The sequence below is a fragment of the Aedes albopictus genome, chromosome 2, assembly GCF_035046485.1.
Source record: "Aedes albopictus strain Foshan chromosome 2, AalbF5, whole genome shotgun sequence".
NCBI lineage: Eukaryota > Metazoa > Arthropoda > Insecta > Diptera > Culicidae > Aedes > Aedes albopictus.
Genome location: NC_085137.1, coordinates 238,559,018 through 238,581,661, shown reverse-complemented (window position 1 = coordinate 238,581,661; position 22,644 = coordinate 238,559,018). Strand labels below are relative to the sequence as shown.

The 22,644-nt window shown below is 39.8% G+C and overlaps 1 protein-coding gene across 2 annotated transcripts in view; it reads right to left on the bottom strand.

Annotated features, from left to right (window-relative positions):
• LOC109420067 (hemicentin-1) overlaps positions 1-22,644 on the bottom strand; it is a 688,507-nt gene that overhangs the window by 521,596 nt on the left and 144,267 nt on the right. For both annotated transcript variants that reach the window (XM_029857682.2, XM_062851398.1), the window contains exon 2: positions 11,024-11,231. In XM_029857682.2, coding sequence (XP_029713542.2) covers positions 11,024-11,231 — 208 coding nt within the window. The remainder of the gene's footprint in view (positions 1-11,023; positions 11,232-22,644) is intronic.

Genomic DNA, 22,644 nt, shown 5'->3' with positions numbered 1-22,644 from the left:
CTCAGGTGGATCACTGCAAAAAATCCGATACAACTACGAGGAATATCATGGTATTAAAAGAAATCACGGGAGGAATTCAATGAGTAACATCCGCAATTGTAGAAATTCCAGATGGCACTTTTGAGAAAAAAATCTTGGAAGGAAGTCTAGGGTAAATTCAGAAAAACTCGGAGATACATCCCAGGACTAACATCGCAAGGAATCTTTTGAGAGAAGTTTCAGGAGAAACTCCGAGAGAAATCTCATGTAAAACAAAATATGGATCGAGGTCTCTTCTGGTTTTTTTTCGTAGTGGAAAATGTTTTCCATTTTCGCAGAAACCATTTTTTGTGAATTTTTGTTAAAAAATGACTTCTGCAAAAACTAAAATCATTTTCCGCCAGGCCAAGGAATCAGGAAATACCGATATTGAAAATATTGCTCCTTTATTTAATCAAAAATCAATTTAAAAAATGTGGGCTTCGTGGCCGTGCGGCTAGAGGTGTCAGTCATCTAGGCGTTTCGTAAGCCTCGGAGTGTGGGTTCGATTTCCGCTCCAGTCCGGGGAAAACTTTTCTTCTAACGGAAAATTATCCACTGGGCCACTGGGTGTTCTATGTGTCGCCCGTTGTCTAATGTTATTGCTTGTTCAGTCTGTACAACCTCTGATTCAAGACGGTGTAGTGTCTATTTTTAACAATAAAAATGAGGAAATGGATCCAGTTTCGCCTTAATGGATTTTTCACGGATTCAGACATTTCTCCAGAAATATTTCCTAAAAATTTAAAGAGCAACCCAACTGAAAACTGCTCAAGAGATTGTTTGGATTTCTCCAGAATTTTTTTAATGCTCTCGGTACTCTTTTCAAGGATTTCTTCAGGAATTCTTCTTAAGTTGGAGTTCCACCTAGCGTTTTCCAAGAGGTTTCTCTCGCATTTCTCCAGGATTTTCTTGGGATTTCCTTCCGAGATTCTTTCAAGAATTTCCCTGCGAGTCTTTCAAATCTACCATAAGCGATTTTTACAGGAATTTGACTAAAGATTTTTGGTAAAACCCCGCCATGGTGAATTTTAATTGCTTTAATCACGACTGTTGCAGTTATACTCTTGGGATCTTTTCGGCGTATCAGTCTTCTCGTAAAAATCAAAAACTACGGTTTGATTTCTTTCTCCAACGTTTCGATCCTTATTGGATCTAAACGTTGGAGAAAGAAATCAAACCGTAGTTTTTGATTTTTACGAGAAGACTGATACGCCGAAAAGATCCCAACTGCAACAGTCGTGATTAAAGCAACTCAAGATTTTTTTAAAAATTCCTCCATGGAACATTTCAAATATTCTAAGAACTAAGAACATTTCAGCAAGAGATTTCTTCAAAAGTTCTTCCATGGATTTTTTTTAAATCGTCCTTTGAAAAATCCTGCGAACAATCCTCCCGGAGGAAATTCATAAAAAGCTTATCATTAATGTTGCTCCTGTGATTCCGTCAGGAATATCTTCTTAGATTTCTTCAAAAAAAATTGTTTAGCAGCTTTTCAAAGAAATGAAAACAAAAAATACAGGAAGAATTTTTGAATTTTGTAAAAAAAACCCCAAGGATTTTTGAAAGGAATCTCTGAAAGAACTCCAGAAGACACACACCGGTGGAGATTCTCAGCAGAAATTCTTGAAAAAAATGTCGAACAGTTCCTGAACTAAAATCACTGAAGCAATTTCCTCCTCTGATTTTCTGGAATAGTCCTTGGGGAAACACATTAAGGAATTCTCTAAGATATCTGTGAAGGAATTCCTTAAAAAATATCATAAGGAACTTCTGGAAGAATTCTGGAAATAATTTCAAAGAAAAAACTCGTGGTAGCAAGGAATTTCTGGCATATTTTCTGCGGAAATTCCTGAAGAGAATTCCCATGAACATTCTGGAAGAGCGAGGACGTACCAGTATAGGTGGCGCTGAAATTAGGAAACCATGAATAAACCCGCTTCCATTTTACCATGCACTGGTGAAACTGGCAATGTTCTAGCAGCACTGCATGAGTGCCGGTTGCCACAAGGTATGTTTTGGCCGATGAGACCAGGGTAAGTGTTGATTGGCATTTGTCAGGATGACAGGACGCTGAATGACAGATGAAATGACAGGAGCGAGAGGAGAGAAATAAACTTAAAATTGTAAGTCGGACAAAATTATATTAATTCTATGCGATTGATTAATTCGGCACCAACATTACAAAAGGGCGTAACTGCTTTTGCAACCAATGCCTTCTCACAGAGCTGTGGGTCGTATTTCATTCATCTCACGCAATTCACAGCCATTAATCGAAAGAGGAGGATTTTATCTTTCTATTTGTGCTAGTGGATTGTTCGAGAGGAATGGGATACGCTCCACAGCTTTGCGAGAAGGCATTGGTTGTAAATGCAGTTACGCCCTTTTGAAATGTTGGTGCCGAATTAACGAAAACTGAATATTTACAGTTTGATCTGTCAAAATAAAACAACCAATTCCAAAAAATTGTTTGTGCCGATCTTGATCCAAACAGGCAAGCTTCGTTGATTTCAGTACAAAATTTTTGCCACGCGTTTCATCGTCGCATTGGCGGCTATTGCGCGAATGGTTTCTTTTTAAGTAATGTTGTTGCTGGATCATATTCTTGGCTATTATTTGTGAATAAATGGGATGGTAACGATCGTCTAAATTTGGCCGTTGCCTAGGCCGTTGCTAAACTGTGCAAAAGAATGTTAATTTTCGAGAATTCCTTCGGCAATTTCTTTGAAAATTACTTCGGTCATTATTTTGTAAATTTCTCAAAATTTGTCGAGAGAATTTACAAAAAAACAATCTAATGAATTTCTGTAGGAAATGAAAATTTATAAAGGAATTGCCAAAAGAATTCTTTAAAACATTGCGAAAGCATGTCTAGAGAAACAGGACAAATCAATTGCAAAAAAATATCATAGAAGTTTATACATATTCTTTTTGGAAAAAAAGCTGTGGAAAAGGCGACGGTGCAATCAAAGAGGATTTTAAGTTATTTTGAAAAGATTTACCGAATAAATCCCAAAGGGAACTGAAGAAAAACATTCTAAAGTAGCTTCTGAAGAAATTTCAAAAGAAATTACTGTAGGCATTTTCGCAGTTTCCGTTGGAAATACTCAAAGAATATACCGAAAAAATGATAAAAGGTATTCTCAAAAAAAAAAAAACTGCTTGAGAAATTCCCAAAGAAATCGCTGAAGTATTGTCCATAGCAATTGCCGAGCTTGCAAATAATTTGCCAAAAGATATTTTTGAATTTATTTTTTAAGTGAAGCCCAGTAAAATTTGTCGAAGGAGTTCTGAATGGAATTGTCGCAGTAACTACGAAGGATAATTTCAAATAAATTGCGGAAGAAAACCAAAGGCATAATCGATGAAGCTCTCATTTAAAATAGAAGAAGTAATGTGTTTCAAAAAGATTTTTCTGCGAAATTATCAAAGGCATTTCCGATAAAATTGGTAATTAAATTACCGAACAAATCCCAAAGAAATAACTTTAGAAATTAATAAGAGAAAATCAGTTCACAACCACACAAAGGATTTGCCAGGGATATTCCCAAAAAAATGCGAAAGGAAAATCCTAGGATGGATTGGGAATTTTAAGAATTTGGCGATTCCCAAAGAAATTCTCAAACGGAGAAAATTTACAAGAGATCTTGCGAAATCCGACATAGCAATGTGGACAGTGTATAAATACGAAATTCTAATATACTTGTGTCGTTTTGTCACAATTTTTGGGAATTTCTTACGATAATTGAATTTCTGACCCATAGTAATACCCCGGCTGTTTGCACCATCATCATCATCGGTTTGGTTTGGTTGGGGCGATAATAATGCGCTCGCTCGGTCTCGGGGAACGAATGTACGCTGACGACGACACGACGCACGGTCCGAATTTGGCGGCACATAAATTTCATAATCAATATTGGCCAGATTTGATAAATTCGTTTTGTATAAATATTGAAATTTAACGTGTCACGGTGGAAAACTTATCGCAGGGAAAACATGTGCTGCACCCGGTGGTCGGAAACCGAACGGGGAAGCACAGGAGGGCCAGGCGAGGTTGGTTTCTGGATCCGGCTATCACAGAGGTCATCACGTTCCACAAAGCAGCATAATAATGGGGCATGGGGCGGTGTATGGTGATGATGTGCTGAGCAAGAATGGCAATAAATTGTTCATTTTGGGATGATTTGGAGCGTTTTGGTGACGTTCGGACTGGTCATGGCAATCGAGGAGGAGCATATTTCCAATTGTGTTCACTTATAGGTGAGTATTATGTGGTCGATATTAGTTTTTGAATTGAAATTCGGTGCAAGAGGGTTGTGGGATTATCACAAAACGTTTGAGAACAATTTCGGTGGAAAGCGGTTGGAGGTAACACCATGTTTTTGAAGTTATTGGTATCCATTCGAAAGCATGTTTGGAATGTTATGCAAGTAAATATAACGTTAAAACTAAATAAAAAATTTGATGTTTAAAAATGTGTGGAACACGAAAACTGAAAATCACAATAATGTATGTATTAAATAAATAAGGGTGTAACAACTGGGGAGAAGGTTATTCGCCATTTTAGATACCATAGCAAAAAAAAAAAAGTCAGACACCTCAGCATATTCTGATGCAAACTTTTCCACAAAAACGTACCCAGAAAAATTATGTCCATTCAATTAACTACAGGTGGCAGATTAAAAAATTGTGCATTCCATTGCAAAGCACAACCGCAGAGCGGGGGCAGTTATTTTGCGACTACACTATATTTTTTTTTAATCCATCCCGCGAGACTCATCATCATCGATCATTCACATTTTCCAATTTGTCAACGACAAAAACTCGCTGCTGTACAGGAGAAAGGACTTCATCTGCCTCCCCGGAACCCGGAAGGGAGTGAGAAAGGGTGACTGGCTACTCATCGTGATATTTAATGCCTTATTTTTTCCTACCTATCTGTATGGAATGAGGAAAAGGGCTCGTTCGGTTGTGGATGGACTCGCATATTTTTAATTCCACTATGAACTGACAGGGCAGCCGACACCATGGATGAATTATTTGCATATCGTGGTTTATTTTTTTATCATTGCATTTTGGATGAGGTGCATTTTGCATTTGCTTCGTGGTCACATTACCAACAGGTGTTTTTATGTGATAATGAAAAATTGTGTTGATGAAGCGTGTGTAAAGCGATAAATCAAATTAGAATTTTATATTGGTTGGGTGAAAAAAGGGGAACTACACGGTTTCAGTCGGCTACCATAAATTTTCTAGTTTTGGATCTGGTAAACCGAATTCATCCACAAAAAAGCGAGCGATCTTCATACGTTTATGGCTTGGGAAACTTATCAGACTAACCAAAAAAAAACAACGAAAGGTAACTGTGTATATTTTTTGCCCTAGAAAATGTAAAGCAACAAACCAGACTTACTAGCTTGGGAACAATATTTACAAAATCCGGTTAATTTGCTTGCTTTGCAGGCGAAACGGACATTATTTATCCCACCAAAGGAATTAGTCAAAATTCCTCCAAGCAAACATATACATGCATCTAAACCCGAGCAGGAACGAATAACTGACACATAACTGCAGCATACCAAAGTCAGGTATCATACCAAAACAAGGTATTGGTCGGTTACCCAGGTATTGAAAATAACTTACTTTGGTATTTTGTAGGTATTCATAAAATACCTCAACGAGTTATTGGTTTGATGTTGAGGACTCCTTGAGGTATTATTCAATTATGGAAAAATCGCTATTTGTATAGAAAAATCGTTGTTTATTATTTAGGTTTTGCAATACCTGATGTCATTATTCACAGAATACACTCCAGTTATTATTTGAAGTATTTTACCTCTTATGCAGGGCTAATGAATAACTCATTCAGGTTGTAGGTATTGGGTTTTCCATACCTGAGTTTGTTATTCTTCAGCTATTTTCTCCTGCTCGGGAATCGCTATCGATGTGTGTGTTCATGGGCTGCAAAAAGGTGAGTCGATAAGGAGAGCGTTCAACATAGATCTGAACCTCACAAGTTCCTACCTCATGCTTCCACGGGTCAATCGATGACAAAGACCGCCAGCTAAGAGTTCCCGAGCAGGAGAAAATAGCTGAAAAATAACTAACTCAGGTATGGAAAACCGAATACCTACAACCTGAATGAGCCCTGCATAAGATGTAAAATACCTAAAATAATAACTGGTGTGTTTTATGTGCATAACGCGTGAATAATGACATCAGGTATGGCAATACCTAAATAATAACCGGAGATTTTTCCATACAAATAGCGATTTTTCCATAATTGAAAAATACCTCAATCAGTCCTCAACATCAAATCAATAACTCGTTAAGGTATTGTACCAATACCTACAAAATACCAAAATTAGTTATTTTCAATACCTCCCGAGCAGGAATGAATAACTACCACATAACTGGAGCATACCAAAGTCAGGTATCATACCAAGACAAGGTATTGGTCGGTTGTCCAGGTATTGAAATTAACTTATTTTGGTATTTTGTAGGTATTGATACAATACCTCAACGAGCTATTGATTTGGTGTTGAGGACTGCTTGAGGTATTATTCAAGTATGGCAAAATTGCAATTTGTATGGAAAAATCGCCGATTATTATTTAGGTATTGCCATACCTGATGTCATTATTCACGCGTTATGCACAGAATACACACCAGTTATTATTTTAGGTATTTTACCTCTTATGCAGAGCTACTTAATACTTCATTCAGGTTGTAGGTATTCGGTTTTCCATACCTGAGTTAGTTATTCTTCAACTATTTTATCCTGCTCGGACTGGACAACCGACCAATACCTTGTCTTGGTATGATACTTGACTTTGGTATGCTGCAGTTATGTGGCAGTTATTCGTTCCTGCTCGGGTTATGTGCTTAGCTGGTAGTGCAACCTGGGCACTGCTGTCCTTCTGACGTCAGCTAGATTGAGGAGGTACGTCTCGAGCGTCTGTTCACCAAGAAGGTGCGGCTCAAACAGCGTCTGTTCTGGCATCCATCTGAATATGAAACGCTGTATCGCGTCAGCTATACCTAAGGTGGCAGCCCCACCAACGCGATGTATGCTGCACGATCCCGGAAAAGTAGCCCGTCGAAGCCTTACTCCACTACGAAAAATGAAGATACGTAATAGAAGAAAATGCGAACAATACTCTCGAAAACCGACCTGGCAACGAAACAAGGACTATGATTGGAAACTCGGTACCTGGAACGTCAGGACCTTAAATGAACCTGGACGAGTATGCCTTTGGGTCGTGAATTGCAGAAAGTTGGTGTGTGTGTTGCTGCTATTCAGGAAGTGCGGTGGCCCAAATCTGGTGAACGTGAATTCAGGGCGGTGGGACCAGTCGCCAACACATCGTTCAAATATAACATCTACCACAGCGGCAGCGATAAGGCACAACATGGGGTCGGATTCATAGTGATCTGGAAACAGATGAAGCGAGTCATGAGGTGAAAGCCGATCAACGAGGGGATCTGCGAATTGAGGATTCGAGGCAAATTCTTCAGCTACAGCCTGATCAATGTCTATGCGCCGACCAACGACAAACCGATGCCGTGAAGAATGCGTTTTACGAATGCCTTGACAAGACCGATGGAGAATGCCCAAAACATGACTTTAAGATTATCATCGGTGACGCTAACGCGCAGGTCGGAAGAAAGTACTTTTTCCGTCCAATCATCGGTACGGAGAGCCTTCACTCCGTCACAAACGACAACGGCCTGAGATTAGTTAACTTTGCTGCTGTCAGGGGGATGGCCATTAGTAGCACCTACTTTGCACGCAAGAATATCCACAAGCACACTTGGAGGTACCCAGGGCCAGCGCGCCCTTGGAGTTTTCGAACGGAAGGTGTTGCGTACCATCTACGGCGGAGTGCAGATGGAAGACGGGACTTGGAGAAGGCGAATGAACCACGAGCTGCTGAGAGAACCAACCATCGTCCACACCGCGAAAATCGGGAGGCTACGGTGGACGGGTCACGTCATCAGGATGTCGGATAGCAACCCGACTAAAATTGGTCTCGAGAGTCATCCGACCGGTACAAGAAGGTGGGTCGATCAAGTGGAGGATGATCTGCGGACCCTACGCAGAGTGCGGAACTGGAGACAAACAGCCATGGACCGAGTGGAATGGAGACGGCTACTATGTACAGCAGAGGCCACCTAAGTAGGCCTTAGACTGATCGGTAAGGTAAGTAACCTGAAGACACCCAAATAGCGAAGTTTGCAACCAAATCGACCATGTGCTGGTAAATGGCCGACACTTCTCAGACGTCATTGATTGAACTTTTAGGGGTCCCAGATTCGAGCTCGGTTATCCACCGTGTCGGACTCAAAGAACCGGCTATCGATGCGTTTCAACATACAGCATTCAGCAGACGGTACGGTAGCTGACTATCACCAGAAGCTGTACGAGCGGATAAGTGAAATCAACGAGAGTGATAGCCTCAACACTCTGTGTGAGTATATCCACGGAGCGATGAGTACGGCAGCGCGGGAAGTGATAGGTACTGCTCAAAGACGACCTAGGAACAGGTGGTTCGACGAGGAGTGTCAGAGGGTAACGAGTGAGAAGAATGTCGCCAGTAGCCGGATGCTGTGTCTGGGACCCGGCAGAGCAGGGAGCGATATAGGGAAGCGAGAGCAGCCAAAAAACGAATCCACCGCAGAAAGAAAAGAAACTCCATGAGGAGCTCAGGCGCAAGAAAGTACCCAGTCAGACAGTGATCGTATAAGACGTTGCATTAGATGATAAAGTGCAGGCGACATGCGTACATTTTACAAGCGCCTAAATGGAGGCATGCACGCATATGGCCTCCACGGCCATGGAAGAGGTGTTCATACCTTTTAAAAGGGAGACTGCGAGGATTGAACTAACGGTTAACACCACAAAGACCATATGATTGCTAGTGGTCAACGTCGTTCCGGCCGTGGTAGTGGTGACGAAGTGGTGCTAGTTGGTGAAAAGCTTGATGTTGTGGACGAATGTGTTTATCTTGGTACTCTACACAATAATGAGATTTACACGTCATGTAAACTTCATTTTAGTCATGTAAACTTAATGTTATGATGGTTTACATGATATATCATGTAAATTTGTGTTATATGTCATGTAAACACTCAGAGTCATGCTAAATTACATGACATATAATGGAAGTTTACATGATATTTCATGAACTTTACACGATATGTCATGTAAACTTCTGTGATATACCACGCTCCAATTATGTGCATAATATGTCACAGAACTTTACACTCTTTTTTCGATCTGTGTAGTAACGTACGATAATGATGTTACCCACGAGGTTAAAAGACGAATTGCATCTGCGAATCGGGCCTTTCTCGGTCTGCGAAAACAGCTGAAGTCCCGTAGGCTGCAAACGAAGACAAAACTCGCGTTGTACAAGACTCTGATTCTTCCGGTCGCTTCATACGGCCATGAATCGTGGACGTTGAAAGAAGCTGATTGGAGAGCCTTTGGAGTCTTCGAACGTAAAGTGAGCCTCGAATTGGACCAAGTATAAAAAGAGATGCACACTTAATTTAGAATGCCGAATCTCGGTTTACGTATGCCGAGATTTGCACAGCCGAGTAGTCAGCTAAATGTTTTAATAAGATCTCAGCTAATAAATGCCGAGAATCAGTATAACATGCCTCGTTACCTAGCAACCTACCAGTTTGTTAGCTGAGTCTCGGATAAAATTCAGAAACCGAGATTTGCACAGCCGAGCTCGGTGAATAAAACTAAGTGTGTGGATATAGTGAAGCGAATTAAACACAGCAGGCTGCGGTGGGCTGGGCACCTAGCTCGTATGCCAGAGGAACGACAAGCTTAAACCATATGCAACAGAGAACCAGGAAGGGGTCTTCGGCTTCATGGTAGGCCGTGCACACGGTGGGTTTTTGCAGTAGAGGAGGGCCTAAGGGCTCTAAACGTTCAGGGTGTCTGGAAGAGATTGATCCAGGACCAAGACTAGTGGAGGCGAATGCTTCATTCGGCGTAGACTCACCGCTACGAGTTGTAGCCGATCAAGTATCAAGTAAGTGTGTGTTCATATGTATCTCTGTCAACATCATGGTTATTGAAAGCAAAGCTGATGGGATAAAGAACCACTATTCAGAGGTGTTGTTACCTTCCAGCAAATTACAATGCATTGCAGAGCACTGCCATATTCACGAGCAATTTTAAGTGCATTACCGACGCAATTGAACCAACGCCGAAATGATTGCATTATTACAAAGCCAAAAAGCTTGAAATGATCCGATTTAATCGATTTCAAATGAATCCCCTTGTAATGGGAAACTTTGACCGACGCACGAGGTAACCCATACCCACCAACCACATACATCGGTATTCATTTGGGAGCCCCATCTCTGAGGGTTGCTGGTCTGCTGGGCTTATGGTGGGCCAATGCTTTCATTGTCACTTATTTTCGGCTCAGTTGTTTTCACGAGCCCATGCCCACGCGGAATCTGGCCGGACCGGCGGCGTGTGCCCTTCAGCTTGTTGATAATAACAACGTTGGGGTTGGTGCGTTGTCCTCGCCGGAATTGGTCGCTATTTTCGGAATGCCCGGTCATGCCAGAATGTCCCATGTTGTGGGTAATGAATATTGGATAAATGTACACACAGGTCAATAATGGCGAGGCAAACCCCGTTTAATGGGTTGGCATTCAAAACGCGATTGCAGGAATTTTGTGGTAAAATAATTTCTGCGTTTGATTGCTATTGTGGCGCTTAAAACGCCGGAATTCGAGAGTGGCTTATCGTGAATACTCTGGAAAGGTGATTGATCTGCTGGCCAGCTCGATAATGATACCCAGTAAAAGCTATTATTTTCACAGCTTCCAATCCGATACCATTACAATGTAACACCAAACAAACACCGATATAATTCGCCGAATTAATACTTGACCTTCGTTTAATGACAAAGGGCTTCGAGCATAATCCAGTTGGATCACAGCAGTGAGGTCAACAATTCTCAAACGCCTACCTGTAGTTGGTGTTCAGCTGCACGTTGTTGATGGCCACGTTGTCGAACTTGTTGGCCGTTGTCCATCGGGCCCAGTAGTAGGTGAAATCGTTGGACGGTTGCTGTTCACTGAAACGGCACTTCAGCGTGAGGGTTTCGCCTTCCCGGGTGTCCATGTTTTCGTCTGCTCGGGCCGTTGCTACCGACACCGCCACCAGTATCGTTAGCACTAGAAGAGAGGAGAATAAAAATGATATTTAATAATAATTATTTGAAGATTCAGGAATAGTTATGGTTGAAGAAAATATACTATGTTTAAGTTATTTGGGTTTAGTCAACGAAATCAACCTAGGGTTCATCCAGAAGTTCTTCCGGTGATTCCCAAGACATTCCCTCCAACATTTTATGCAGTGATTTCTCCTGGAACTCTAGCTGGAATTCCACAAGCAATTCCTGCTGTGATTCATCCAGTAACTCATCCTTGGATTCCTCCTATGAATTATTCTAGGGATTGTTCTAGTCATTCTTACTGGAATTCTTCTGGACAGTCTCCCTAGGATTCTTTCAGTGATTTCACCAGAAGTTTTATTCAGGTATTCCTCCAGAATATATTTTTTTAATTCATCCGGGAACTCCTCTTTTTTTTTTTCTGTTCGGGTGAGCCACTGCGACCAGTATTTTGATCTTTTGTGGCATTACCCGTATCCTTAGTATTTAGTGCATGTCGTACTACTCCATTGTCATTGAGAGGCAATGAAGCATCGATTTCTGTACAGTTCCTGTTTTGTTATCCCAGAGGTACAAGAAATAGATTGCGATAAAAAGGTCCCGTTATCATAGAGATTTAAATCCCAGTGAAAGAGCGCCCCTAATCAAACACAATCTATTTGAATTCTGAGAAGAACAAAACGGTGGTACTGATATTTATCCATGCATCGGAACTCTAGCCCCATCCATGTCTTGCTTCTAGTTTAGTCCCAGGACAACAAAGAAAAACCCGGGACTTTAGGCTAGTTGCAAAACTCTGTCAAATTAGAGAATGTGTTCTGCATTAAGAATGCACGTGAGTCCTTGAATTACCAGAACTTAACAGTCCTTGATAGGTTAGTACGCAATTAGATACGTAAAGCATGTTTGTTTTCCTAACATCAAGTGTAGTCTCGGGTGGGCAAAGTCCGATTCTTTAACTATCAGCAAGGCAGAATAAATGCAATTTTAGAAACTGTCACCAGTAACAAGGACTTTGTACCATGAATCCTTATTACCAAAACACATTACCCCAACTTGACAAACCGGATGTCACTAGGGTTCGGTTTGGTAGATCTTGAACCGTAACGCAACACATAAAGGCGATCTACCTACGTTACGGGCTCCGTTAAAGATCGAGCATATTTTAAACCCCCTCAACCATTCATCCATCAGCACGGGTCGCCTGACACCTTGGATTGGGGTTCCCTGTTTAGTGGACTTTTACCCCCGGAACAGGTGGTCCGTAGTGTTATTCTTAGCCAATTGAGACAACCGCTACCGACACTACACAGCTATCTAGGCTGATCGGGAAAAGAAGTTAATATTGATGATCAACTTCATACGGACCCGAACAGCCGTCGGGAACTCCTCTTGGCCTTCCCTCTGGGATTTCCAGCCAAAAGAAGCCGAGTATAAATCTCTGGAGGAATCCTTAGAATAATCTCGGAAGATATCATAGCAGGATTTTCTAGAGAACTCCCCTAAAGAATTTCGAAAGAAACCTCTTCACGAATTTCTATTAAAAAATACCCTATCATTAACCGTTATGTGTCCGACAAACTTTTTGCTTTTTTTACACCGTGCTTTTTAAATGGGCGCTGGGTACCCGGGTACCCTGTCGGCCTCATAAGCGTTAATGTATGAAGGAGACCTGTACGAAATACCTGGAAGAATCCGAAAAGGCATACCTGAAGAAATCCCTGGAAGAATCGATTCCGATAGATATTCCTGGAGGACGAGTCCCTGGAGCAATCGCAGGAGAAGAATGTCGGATAACTTAAAACAGCTTGAAATTTGAGGTGTCGCTTGATGATGTTTTGTTTGCCTTCGAAAACGAAACCCAAAACTGCTAGAAGTGGTTCGTGGTAAAGCTGTATTTCAGCTCCAAAATGGCCAGAAATGTTTCGGACAAAGCAAACCTAGCACATAATGGCGTATTGAAAACAGCGATGTTTGAAATGCCACATGACGGCATGGAACCATTTTCAAAACATGGCCTCAGAATTGGATTCCGGAAAATTGGTACACCGATTCAAAAATGACGAAATCATTGTGATAATATTGTGAGAATCATGAAGTATGATGGTGTTTGCTAATTATCGAAAAATGGACCATGGAATCACCGAAACCGGTTGCCGTGAAATCAGTATATTGGTTCCAAAATGGCCAAAAGCATTTCGAATCACCCAAAAATAGTTTAGTATCCTGAAAATCCGCGCAGTTTGAAATGACATTGGAATCGATTCCCCGGAACATCCATTTGGTTCCAGGGCGCTTAATGACCGGAATGGACTTTCATGCGATTTTTTCGGTCAGCATATTGTACTTAGGTCAGAAAACTGAATTTGTTATCAAAAAACATTGAAAAACTGAAAAGTTATAGCAAAAAAGGCGTTTTTTTCGCTCTTTTGTAAACGAGGGTTGGTAAAGGGAGGGTTAAGTCATTGAGTGCAGCAAAACTCCTGGTTTATTTACGTTATTTTGCGGTAGCGGATCAGTCTGAAGTTTTTAAACTGGGTAACATTTTTCATCATAAGATTTAGTTTATTTAGTTTTCAACTACACTTATGTGGGTAACTCTCGCTGAGACCGTCCCACTATTTACACCATGTCTTCAAAAATGTTTAAGGTGGCGATTTTCTGAAAGTCCTTCCCAAAAAAGTAAGGAAAATGCATTTGGTTAATCAAATTGGTGGACCCCCCGTTAGTTAGAGCCACAAGCATTTTGGTGAACCCCTCGATTTTGGTCAATTTTTGGCTCATTTAAACCGTTATAACTCGAAAGTTTCGCCAGAAACCACTTCAAAACTATAGGTTGTTGGAAAGAAAAAAGATAGAGGTACTCTTTGCAGTTATAAAAAGTTTGGTCGGCCATATTGATTTCGGACGCCATCTTGAATTTATGTACCAAAACATGTTTTTCACCACGTTGGCAACCACCGATTTTCAAATTTCTTGCGTCAATCGAAAGCTGGGCCATTTTTACACAACATATCGAAAATTTAGAGATGTATCTTTTTCCTATCAAAAGTTATCTGCACTTTTGTAAATCATGACACGTTTTCTCCATACATTTCCATGCGCACCGGCAATGACACGCAACAGCATCAAAGTTGGCGCCTGCTTGCATACACAAACGCACCTGCAGCAAAATTGGGGCAAAATCGGAGGATCGTTCTCATTTTTAACTGTTTCTCAACGATGCGGGCATTGATTTTTAAACTTTTTTGGTGTTTTGAAAAGCTGAAACTTTCAACTTTTCATTAGTGGATTCAGATTTAGAATAAATGTTCGTAAACACTGTGAAATAACGCTGCATTTATGTAAACAATCGGCACCTGGCCCAGTGCGCAAAAGTGGCATGATTCACAAAAGTGCAGATAACTTTTGATAGGAAAAAGATACATCTCTAAATTTTTGATATGTTGTGTAAATATGTCCCCGCTTTCGATTGACGCAAAAATTTTGAATATCGGTGGTTGCCAACATGGTGAAAAAACAGTTTTGGTATAAAAATCCAAGATGGCGGCCAAATTCAATATGGCCGACCCAACTTTTTATAACTGTAAATAGTAGCCCTATCTTCTCTCTTTTCAACAACCTATAGTTTTTAGGTGGTTTCTGGTGAAACTTTTGAGTTATAACGGTTTAAATGAACCAACCATTGACCAAAATCGAGGGGTTCACCAAAATGCTTGTGGCTCTAACTAACGGGGGGTCCACCAATATGATTAACCAAATGCATTTTCCTTACTTTTTTGGGGAGGACTTTCAGAAAATCGCCACCTTAAACATTTTTGAAGACATGGTGTAAATAGTGGGACGGTCTCAGCGAGAGTTACCCATGTAGTATTTTCGCCTCTTAAGGTAAAACTGGAAGCATTTCCTCATTTTTATTGGTTTTTGATTCTTTATTAAATAACGAAGCAATATTTTCAAAATTACAAGTTTTGCATGTTGATCACAAAAAAGTTTGAGTTTTGACGAAAACCACTAAAATATCACATCAGTTGTAATGATTGTGTTCTAGAGTGCGGATCAATATCAAGTCGTTGTTTGTCATTGTCGTTTTGATATTGATTGGTCTGGAGTGATAGTGACGATAGTGCAATATCAGTAGTCATCTGACAAGACTGATATTGAGCAACTCTGAAATTTTGATGTTCTTTGATTTAACGCTGACAATTATATATTTATATTGTTGTGGAATTACGTTTTTATTCTTCGAAAAAAAAAACTCCTGGAAGGTTAAAAAAATATCTTCTGAAGGGTTTTCACACGTCTCTGATGATTCCCGGAAGGTACTTTTGACAGAGTTTCAGAAGGAATTTCTGGAGGATTTTGAGAAGAAACTCCCGCAGAAGATTTCCACTAGAAACTATCCCCCAAAAGGAATTCCAGGAGAAATCTCAGGGGTCGCGATATTTGTTGGTATTAAATAAAAATTTCTCAGCGAATTCCAAGAGACAATCGAACAAAATCGTACGAGATTACCTAAAGAAATCCCAGAAAAATTCTCGGGCGGATTTTCAGAAGGAGCCATTTGGTTAAGGCTAAAACCAATTCTGGAAAAGTTGCAAGAAATTCCAAAAATATTCTAGAAGATCTCAAAGGAAACCGTAAACTCCTCGATTTATGAATTCCAAAATGTTAGAATATGCTCATGGTGCTGGTGAAACTTCAATTGTTAATAGTAGAGAAATTCCTGGAGAATATCCTAAGGAGCTTGTAGTGGATCTTCCTGGACAGATTTAAAAATTTACTTCTGTGAAACTCCTATAAGTTATTTCTTAAGGAATGCTAACAGATTTCTTAAACTAATTGAAAAAAAAAAACAGAGCGAAGTTAAATCTCAGAAGAAGGCGCAATATAGCGACCAAAACGTCGAAAAAAAGCTTAAGAATCCGTTTTTGAGTTATTTCTCTAAAGACTGAACGCCATACCTCCCAACATAACTAACTTCAAAAAATGACCCAAAACGAATTCCAGAAAAAAACCGTGCTTGTGGATGCTACCGACTGGTAGTTCTTTTACTTGGGGGTTATTTCGGCGGGTTTTCCTTGTTGGGGACATAATGCTACTGCGACCATTAATTTGATCTATTGTGGCGATTAGACCTATTTCGGTGGTTAGAAAAATAGTTTCTATTTTTTGTCAGGAAAGCCTGAGTAGTTTTGTATGGTGGAGCACAAGTATTAACGTCACGTCTTTGCGGAGTTTCTAAAACTGCGTAAAATCTACTAAATTTCCTGAATTTAAGGAATATTTTAGGAGTCTTTGGAGGATTTTCAGAACGAATCACCGAGGAATCACAAAAAATAGAGAAGTTGTGGAAGAAAACCATAAGAAAACCTAAAGGAACAATAAAATAAATTGCCAAAAGAATCAAAGAAGTAGATGCTACACCAAACAGAATCTCCGGAAGGAATTCCCGAAGCAACCTCTGGAGGAATTTAATAAGAAAACCCTACGTATGAATTGCAGAAGGAAACATTGGAGAATCCCAAAAATTACTCCTTGAGGAATGGAGAAATCCCAAGAAAATAAAATCATAAATTATTTCAAAAGATAGCTAAGCAGAACCTTACAAGATTACTTCGATAACTCCAGAAAATGCCAACCAATTCAGAAATCCAAAAAGCGCTTCTGGCAGAATTTCAAGGGATTTCATGGAAGAATCTAATGAGATTATATAAGCAAAAAAATACCAAAATAAACTCTTTGAAGAATCCCCACAAAATGCTTCTAAACGAATTCTTTGAGATAACCAAACAAAATCGTACGAGATGTAATCCCAGAATATCTCGAGTAATCCCTAAAGAACTGGAGGATTCCCTAAAGATCATCTAGAAAATCACCGAGGAAATTCCTGAATGAATTTTCGAGGTACTCTTATAAGAATTCCAGAAAGAATATGCTGCAAAGTCATTCCGTTAAACTTGTGGGGAAATTCCTGTACCAATCCGGACAGTGGATTCCTAATGTTATGACGCTCAGGCTACTTTGGCATTTTTTTTATTACGGGTAGAGTCTCAAAACTGTTATGTAATATAATGAAACTATGGAAAAATGCACTGCACCGCTTAGGTTAAATTTTAACTCACGACTTTTACACTGTGGTGCATAATTGATCAGACAAACGCCGATTTTTATACAAAATAATCATGTTTGAGATGCTGTAACTATGATTCGTCTTGATGGATTGAGCTCAAATTTTGACACGGAACTTGACACGGAATTTTACGTGTACGAAATAACAAAATGTTTTCGTTCACAGGTCTCGACGTGACTATGCCGCAGCATAGAACGCGGCAGAACGGGGTACGATTCCAACAGTACCGTAAACCGGGGTCAAATTGATCAGCGGGATGAAACTGATAATTCAGGTACTACATTGTAATTCCATACTAGGAACTCTTAAGCGTCGTAATGATCTTAAACTTTTTACATCATCTGGTTCGAAGATGTCTGGAGATTTTTAGAAAAAAAAAAGTTTTGCTTTATTTTTCTTAGGAATTTGTAATGTATTTCTCATTTAGCTGAAATCATTGCTACTAAACAATCGATTGCTAATAGGACTTCCCGTAAATTCTCTGCTTTAACATTTTTGTAGAGCCTTGGTTGGGAAGTTAGGTAGCTATTCTGAACGTGAAATAGTTAAACAAAAGTTCATTCACAGTTTTAGAAGAGCAAAATTAAGCGGAGAAGGAAATTTTAACTTCCAACCAATGCTCAATTGTATACAGATCAATTTCGCCCCAAAGTGGCATTTCTTTTTTTTTGGAGTCATTTAACTTAAAGTTTAAATTTTCTAAACAAAATTCTAACACGTGTTTCCATGGAAATGCACTGGGTACTGATTTTACAGAAACTGTTCGGTAATACAGTTCACTCTCTACATATCGATATTGGAGGGGCCATCGAGATAGGGAGAGATCGAACTCAAGAACAGATTTGTAATGCACACTAGATTGAAAAATCGTCCGTAACTAGGAAAAACCGTCAACAAACATATGTCACCTCACTTTCACAGAATGTTTTGCACCTTAGAAATAAGATCTAGCAACCTGTAAAAACGGGCATATCGACATATGGAGAGAAAAACTAAAACAAAAATGAACGAGATCACATCGAGATAGAGAGATATCGAGATAAGGAGATATCGACATGTAGAAAGATAAAATGTATGCAGATTGAAGGGACCGATCAAACTATCGAGATAAGGAGAGATATCGAGATGTAGAACATCGACATATTGAGAGTCGACTGTATTTGAATTGCCACTGATGTTATGCGCAGATCAATGCGTTGTTAAGTGATCAATTTGACCCCAGATTACGGTACCAGAAGTAGCATACTCTTCTTCTTCTTCTTCTTTGTGGCTCTTCGTCTCCACTGGGACTAGGCCTGCCTCGCTTCAACTTAGTGTTCTTTGAGCACCTCCACAGTTATTAATTGAAGGGCTTTCTTTGCATGCCATTGCATGAATTTGTATACTCTGAGGCAAGTACAATGATACACTATGGCCATCGAGTCGAGAAAATCTTCCCGACCGGAACGGGAATCGAACCCGCCGTCTCCGGATTGGCGATGCATAGCCTTAACCACTAGGCTAACGGGAGACCCTAAGTAGCATACTCCCCTCTTTCAAAAAAAAAAAAAAACACCGAAAAAGGCGGAGTGCAAAAAAATGGAAATGCTGTGCCAATCTCAGGAAACACGGCTTCGTGCCGCGAGCCGAAATCTGCAAGGATGAGGACAGGAGCATCTTGACAGACGGAAGTGAAGTGATTGAAAGGTGGTGAGTTGCATTCGATTTGCACCTGAAAGGCGAGGAGACGTAGGCAGCAGAAGACGTTGTTGCGATACCATCCTTACCACCTGCTTCCCAGTTCAAAACCAACAAAGCAGGTGGTAAGTATGGTATTGCAGCTGAACTCATCAAGGTGGGTCAAAAAAAGTTGGCCAACTGTCCGCACCAGTTGATGGTCAGGAGCTGGGAAGCCGAATATTTACCAGAGGAATTGAAGGAATGGGTAACTGCCCCATTTACAAGAAAGATGACCATTTGGAATGTGAGATTTTGGAAGGATCACCATTCTGAATGCCGTAAACGAAGCGCTATTTCAGCTCATCTTCCGATGTCTGTCACCTAAACCGAATGAATTCGTGGGGAGTCCAGAGTCGGCTTCATCGACGGCCGGTCGGTATGGAGCAGATCTTCATCTATTCCATTCATCAACTTTAAGGACAAACGTCTTAAAATCCCGCATAAACAGTGTATGGGAAATTCAGGCGTACAAATCTCGAGAAGCAAGCTTCAAACAACGCTTTCTTGCTCACTTGTAATAACCTTTAAATAAGAAGATCAGGAGCGCTGTTTTCGCGGTATACGATGTACAACGCGTTTAAATCAAAGGGGTACCGCTGTCCGATCACTTTTGCACATTTTGAACGCCTTGTCTCGCCCAGACCTGTAAAGGACAACATTTTGTACTTCGTACACGTAAAATTCAGCATATTAGTAGTTCCGTGTCAAAAATTGAGCTCAATGCATCGCAAATCATAGTTGCAGCATTTCAAACTTGACCATTTTGTATGAAAGTCAGCGGTTGTTCAATCAATTATGCACCACCGTGTATGTAAAATAAAAAAAATAATCGAAAGTCTGCTTAATCAAGGTATACCTTATCGGAATTTATACCAAGCGAATATACTATGGATTCGTATTTTGCTAATACTCAAACACAACGCACCAATAATGGGCTATTCATCTAAATGGAACGGCAAATGGCACTACAGAACGATATGGACCAGCAGATGCTGGTCTATATCGTTCTGTACGGACAAAAGTCAACGCCACCGCCCACAGTTGCACCTCACTATGTGTGTGCCTTCGCCGTGTGCTTTCAACCAACGGCCCCAAAGCTTCTCGCCCAGAATAAAGGGAAATATGGAATAATTGAAATAAAATAATGGAACAGAAAGAAAAAGCATTGCGAGTGGTTCCATTGCTCCACCCGTGTGGAGGGTCGATTGCACTACTGAGGGCTGGCTGGATGGATGGAGGTAATGTTCCCGCGGGAGTGGATGTCAGCGAAAGGTTAGTTAGTTATGGCTGTGGAGGAATTCCACGGAGTCTTGTCAGTCGATCCTAAGCGACCATTTCAAATATATCTGAAACTTTGCACAGTTTTTCAATTTCATCTAAATCGCCATTTTTCGATATTAAACCTTCATATTCACTCACGACTAACTTTTCAAAAGGGTGTATGCGACAATAGTTCAAAAATATTCTAAAAGCTGCACAGCAAAAACGGATTGTTAGATTGTTATGAATTTTTCAGCAAAGTTAGATAACTAAATGACGATTCCTTAGAAAATATACACTGTAAAAAATTTCTTTTTTTACTATAAAAAAATATGATCTTTGTCACAAAAACTCAAATATCTCAAAACCCTATCTTTTTACCAACGTCATTTTTTTAGGGGAAATGGCCTATTATATCAGCTATCTACCATAAAATTTTGGTGATGGTAAACTGATAAACAAAAAAGTTATGACATTTTAAACATTTCACAATTTTTACATTTAATAACAAAAAAATTTTTTTTCTGTGTAAATTATGTCGAGAATTATATTTTGATGCTGATTTTATTGTAAGGGCTACCGCCTGAATTAAACAAGTTGTTTTCATGATATTTTTGTTTGATTATTCATAACTAATATAGTATCTATTTGAAACTTAGACGCGATCCAGTGTTGTGATCAAAAATATTGAGAGTGTCATACTTTTTATTGTGCGTGACTGGTGGAAAAATCCCTTGATAGTGTTGAAAAGCTGTTGATCATAAGAAAAATGGAATTAAACTTATTTTTAAGACGAAAGCTGCATAATAAAAGTTTTATATATACGCGTATACGTCTAGTTGATCTGCAAAAAAAAAATACCTCTTAGAGAACAGACTTTATGATCGGAAGAATGCGAGTAACTTCAACAACAACAAATGCATGAGAGGTACATACCACAGACAAACAGACGAAACGCCTAGAACAATTTTCGTGAAAATCCATCGCCCAGTTTACACTACCACCACCTGGTGGCAATGTTTCACGAAACACTGCGTTGTGCAATATCGTCATCAGAAGGCGCTAGTGTGAAACGTCAAACGCAATGAAAAACGATGGGCGCTCTTCTGGTTATGAAAGCAACAACCAAGATTCAAAATGATCGTTAAAGACGTGGTCAATGAAAATTTCGTCAGTGTTACGTTTGATTGTCTGTATACATGCCATGACAATGCTCACGAAAAAGCAAAAAATACTACGGCTATGGATATTAAAGATTTTATAGTAAATTTTTTCTTCAACCAAGCAAACAACACCAAACTAGTCAGTTGAAACTAATAAGTGATTTTGTATGTTATAATCTAACGAACAACATGAACAATCGCTTTCTCAAAGGTCTTCAACTCAACGCTCTCTTGTAGACCGTTTGATGAAAAAAAATGTTCAAAAGAGTTACGAAATCTCACCGAAAGCACCATAGATAAACTGAAAGAGACTGGTTATGCCCAAATGTCCACATTGAATACAAATTTACGCATTTTCACGTCCTTTGACAAACGAGCCAGCTGTATATCATTGGTAAAGCAGGGCGCAGGAAGTTCGAAAACGATAACAACTGAGAAATTGCCAGAAGTGCTAAGTGCAGAGAGTCATGCCACCGTACCATCAGCGACATCTGTTTAAACAATTTAATCACGCTCCTTTTCAAAAATGCTAAGAAATATTCTTCAACATCTATACCCATTTCAATATTTTAACGTTGCAAAACACGCTTTCAACATTCATCTTGAAGAAGAGGGAAAACACTTGTCCTCAAATGTAACAGCAGATTAATGAATAAACGACTAATGCGCGGAGGGCGTGATAAAATCGGAACATTACTGTACATATAATATACAGTAGACGTTCGATAACTGCAACATGTTTACGTTTCACTTAGCGAATGAAATTCGATAACTGCAACAACTGACAGACGTCAAATAACTGTCAGTTGCTGCAGAATGCAGCCAATGTGCATACGGAAAACATCGCACTGCAACAAAAGTGCATGCGAAAAACATCGCATCGCTGTTGACATTTCGTTTTGACGGATAGCGGTGCGATAACTGCAATATTGTTGCACTTAGCGGACTTGCAGTTAAAAAGCATTGCAGTTAAAGCGTTTGCACCGAGCGAACGTCTACTGTACATAATACATAAAAAAACTGCTTGTTTTACTCACGCAAGGCCATTAACAATAAAATCAGCATCAAACTGCGATTTCCGGCCGAAAAAATTTACACTGAAAAAAAAATATTACTAAATGTGAAAATTGTGAAATGTT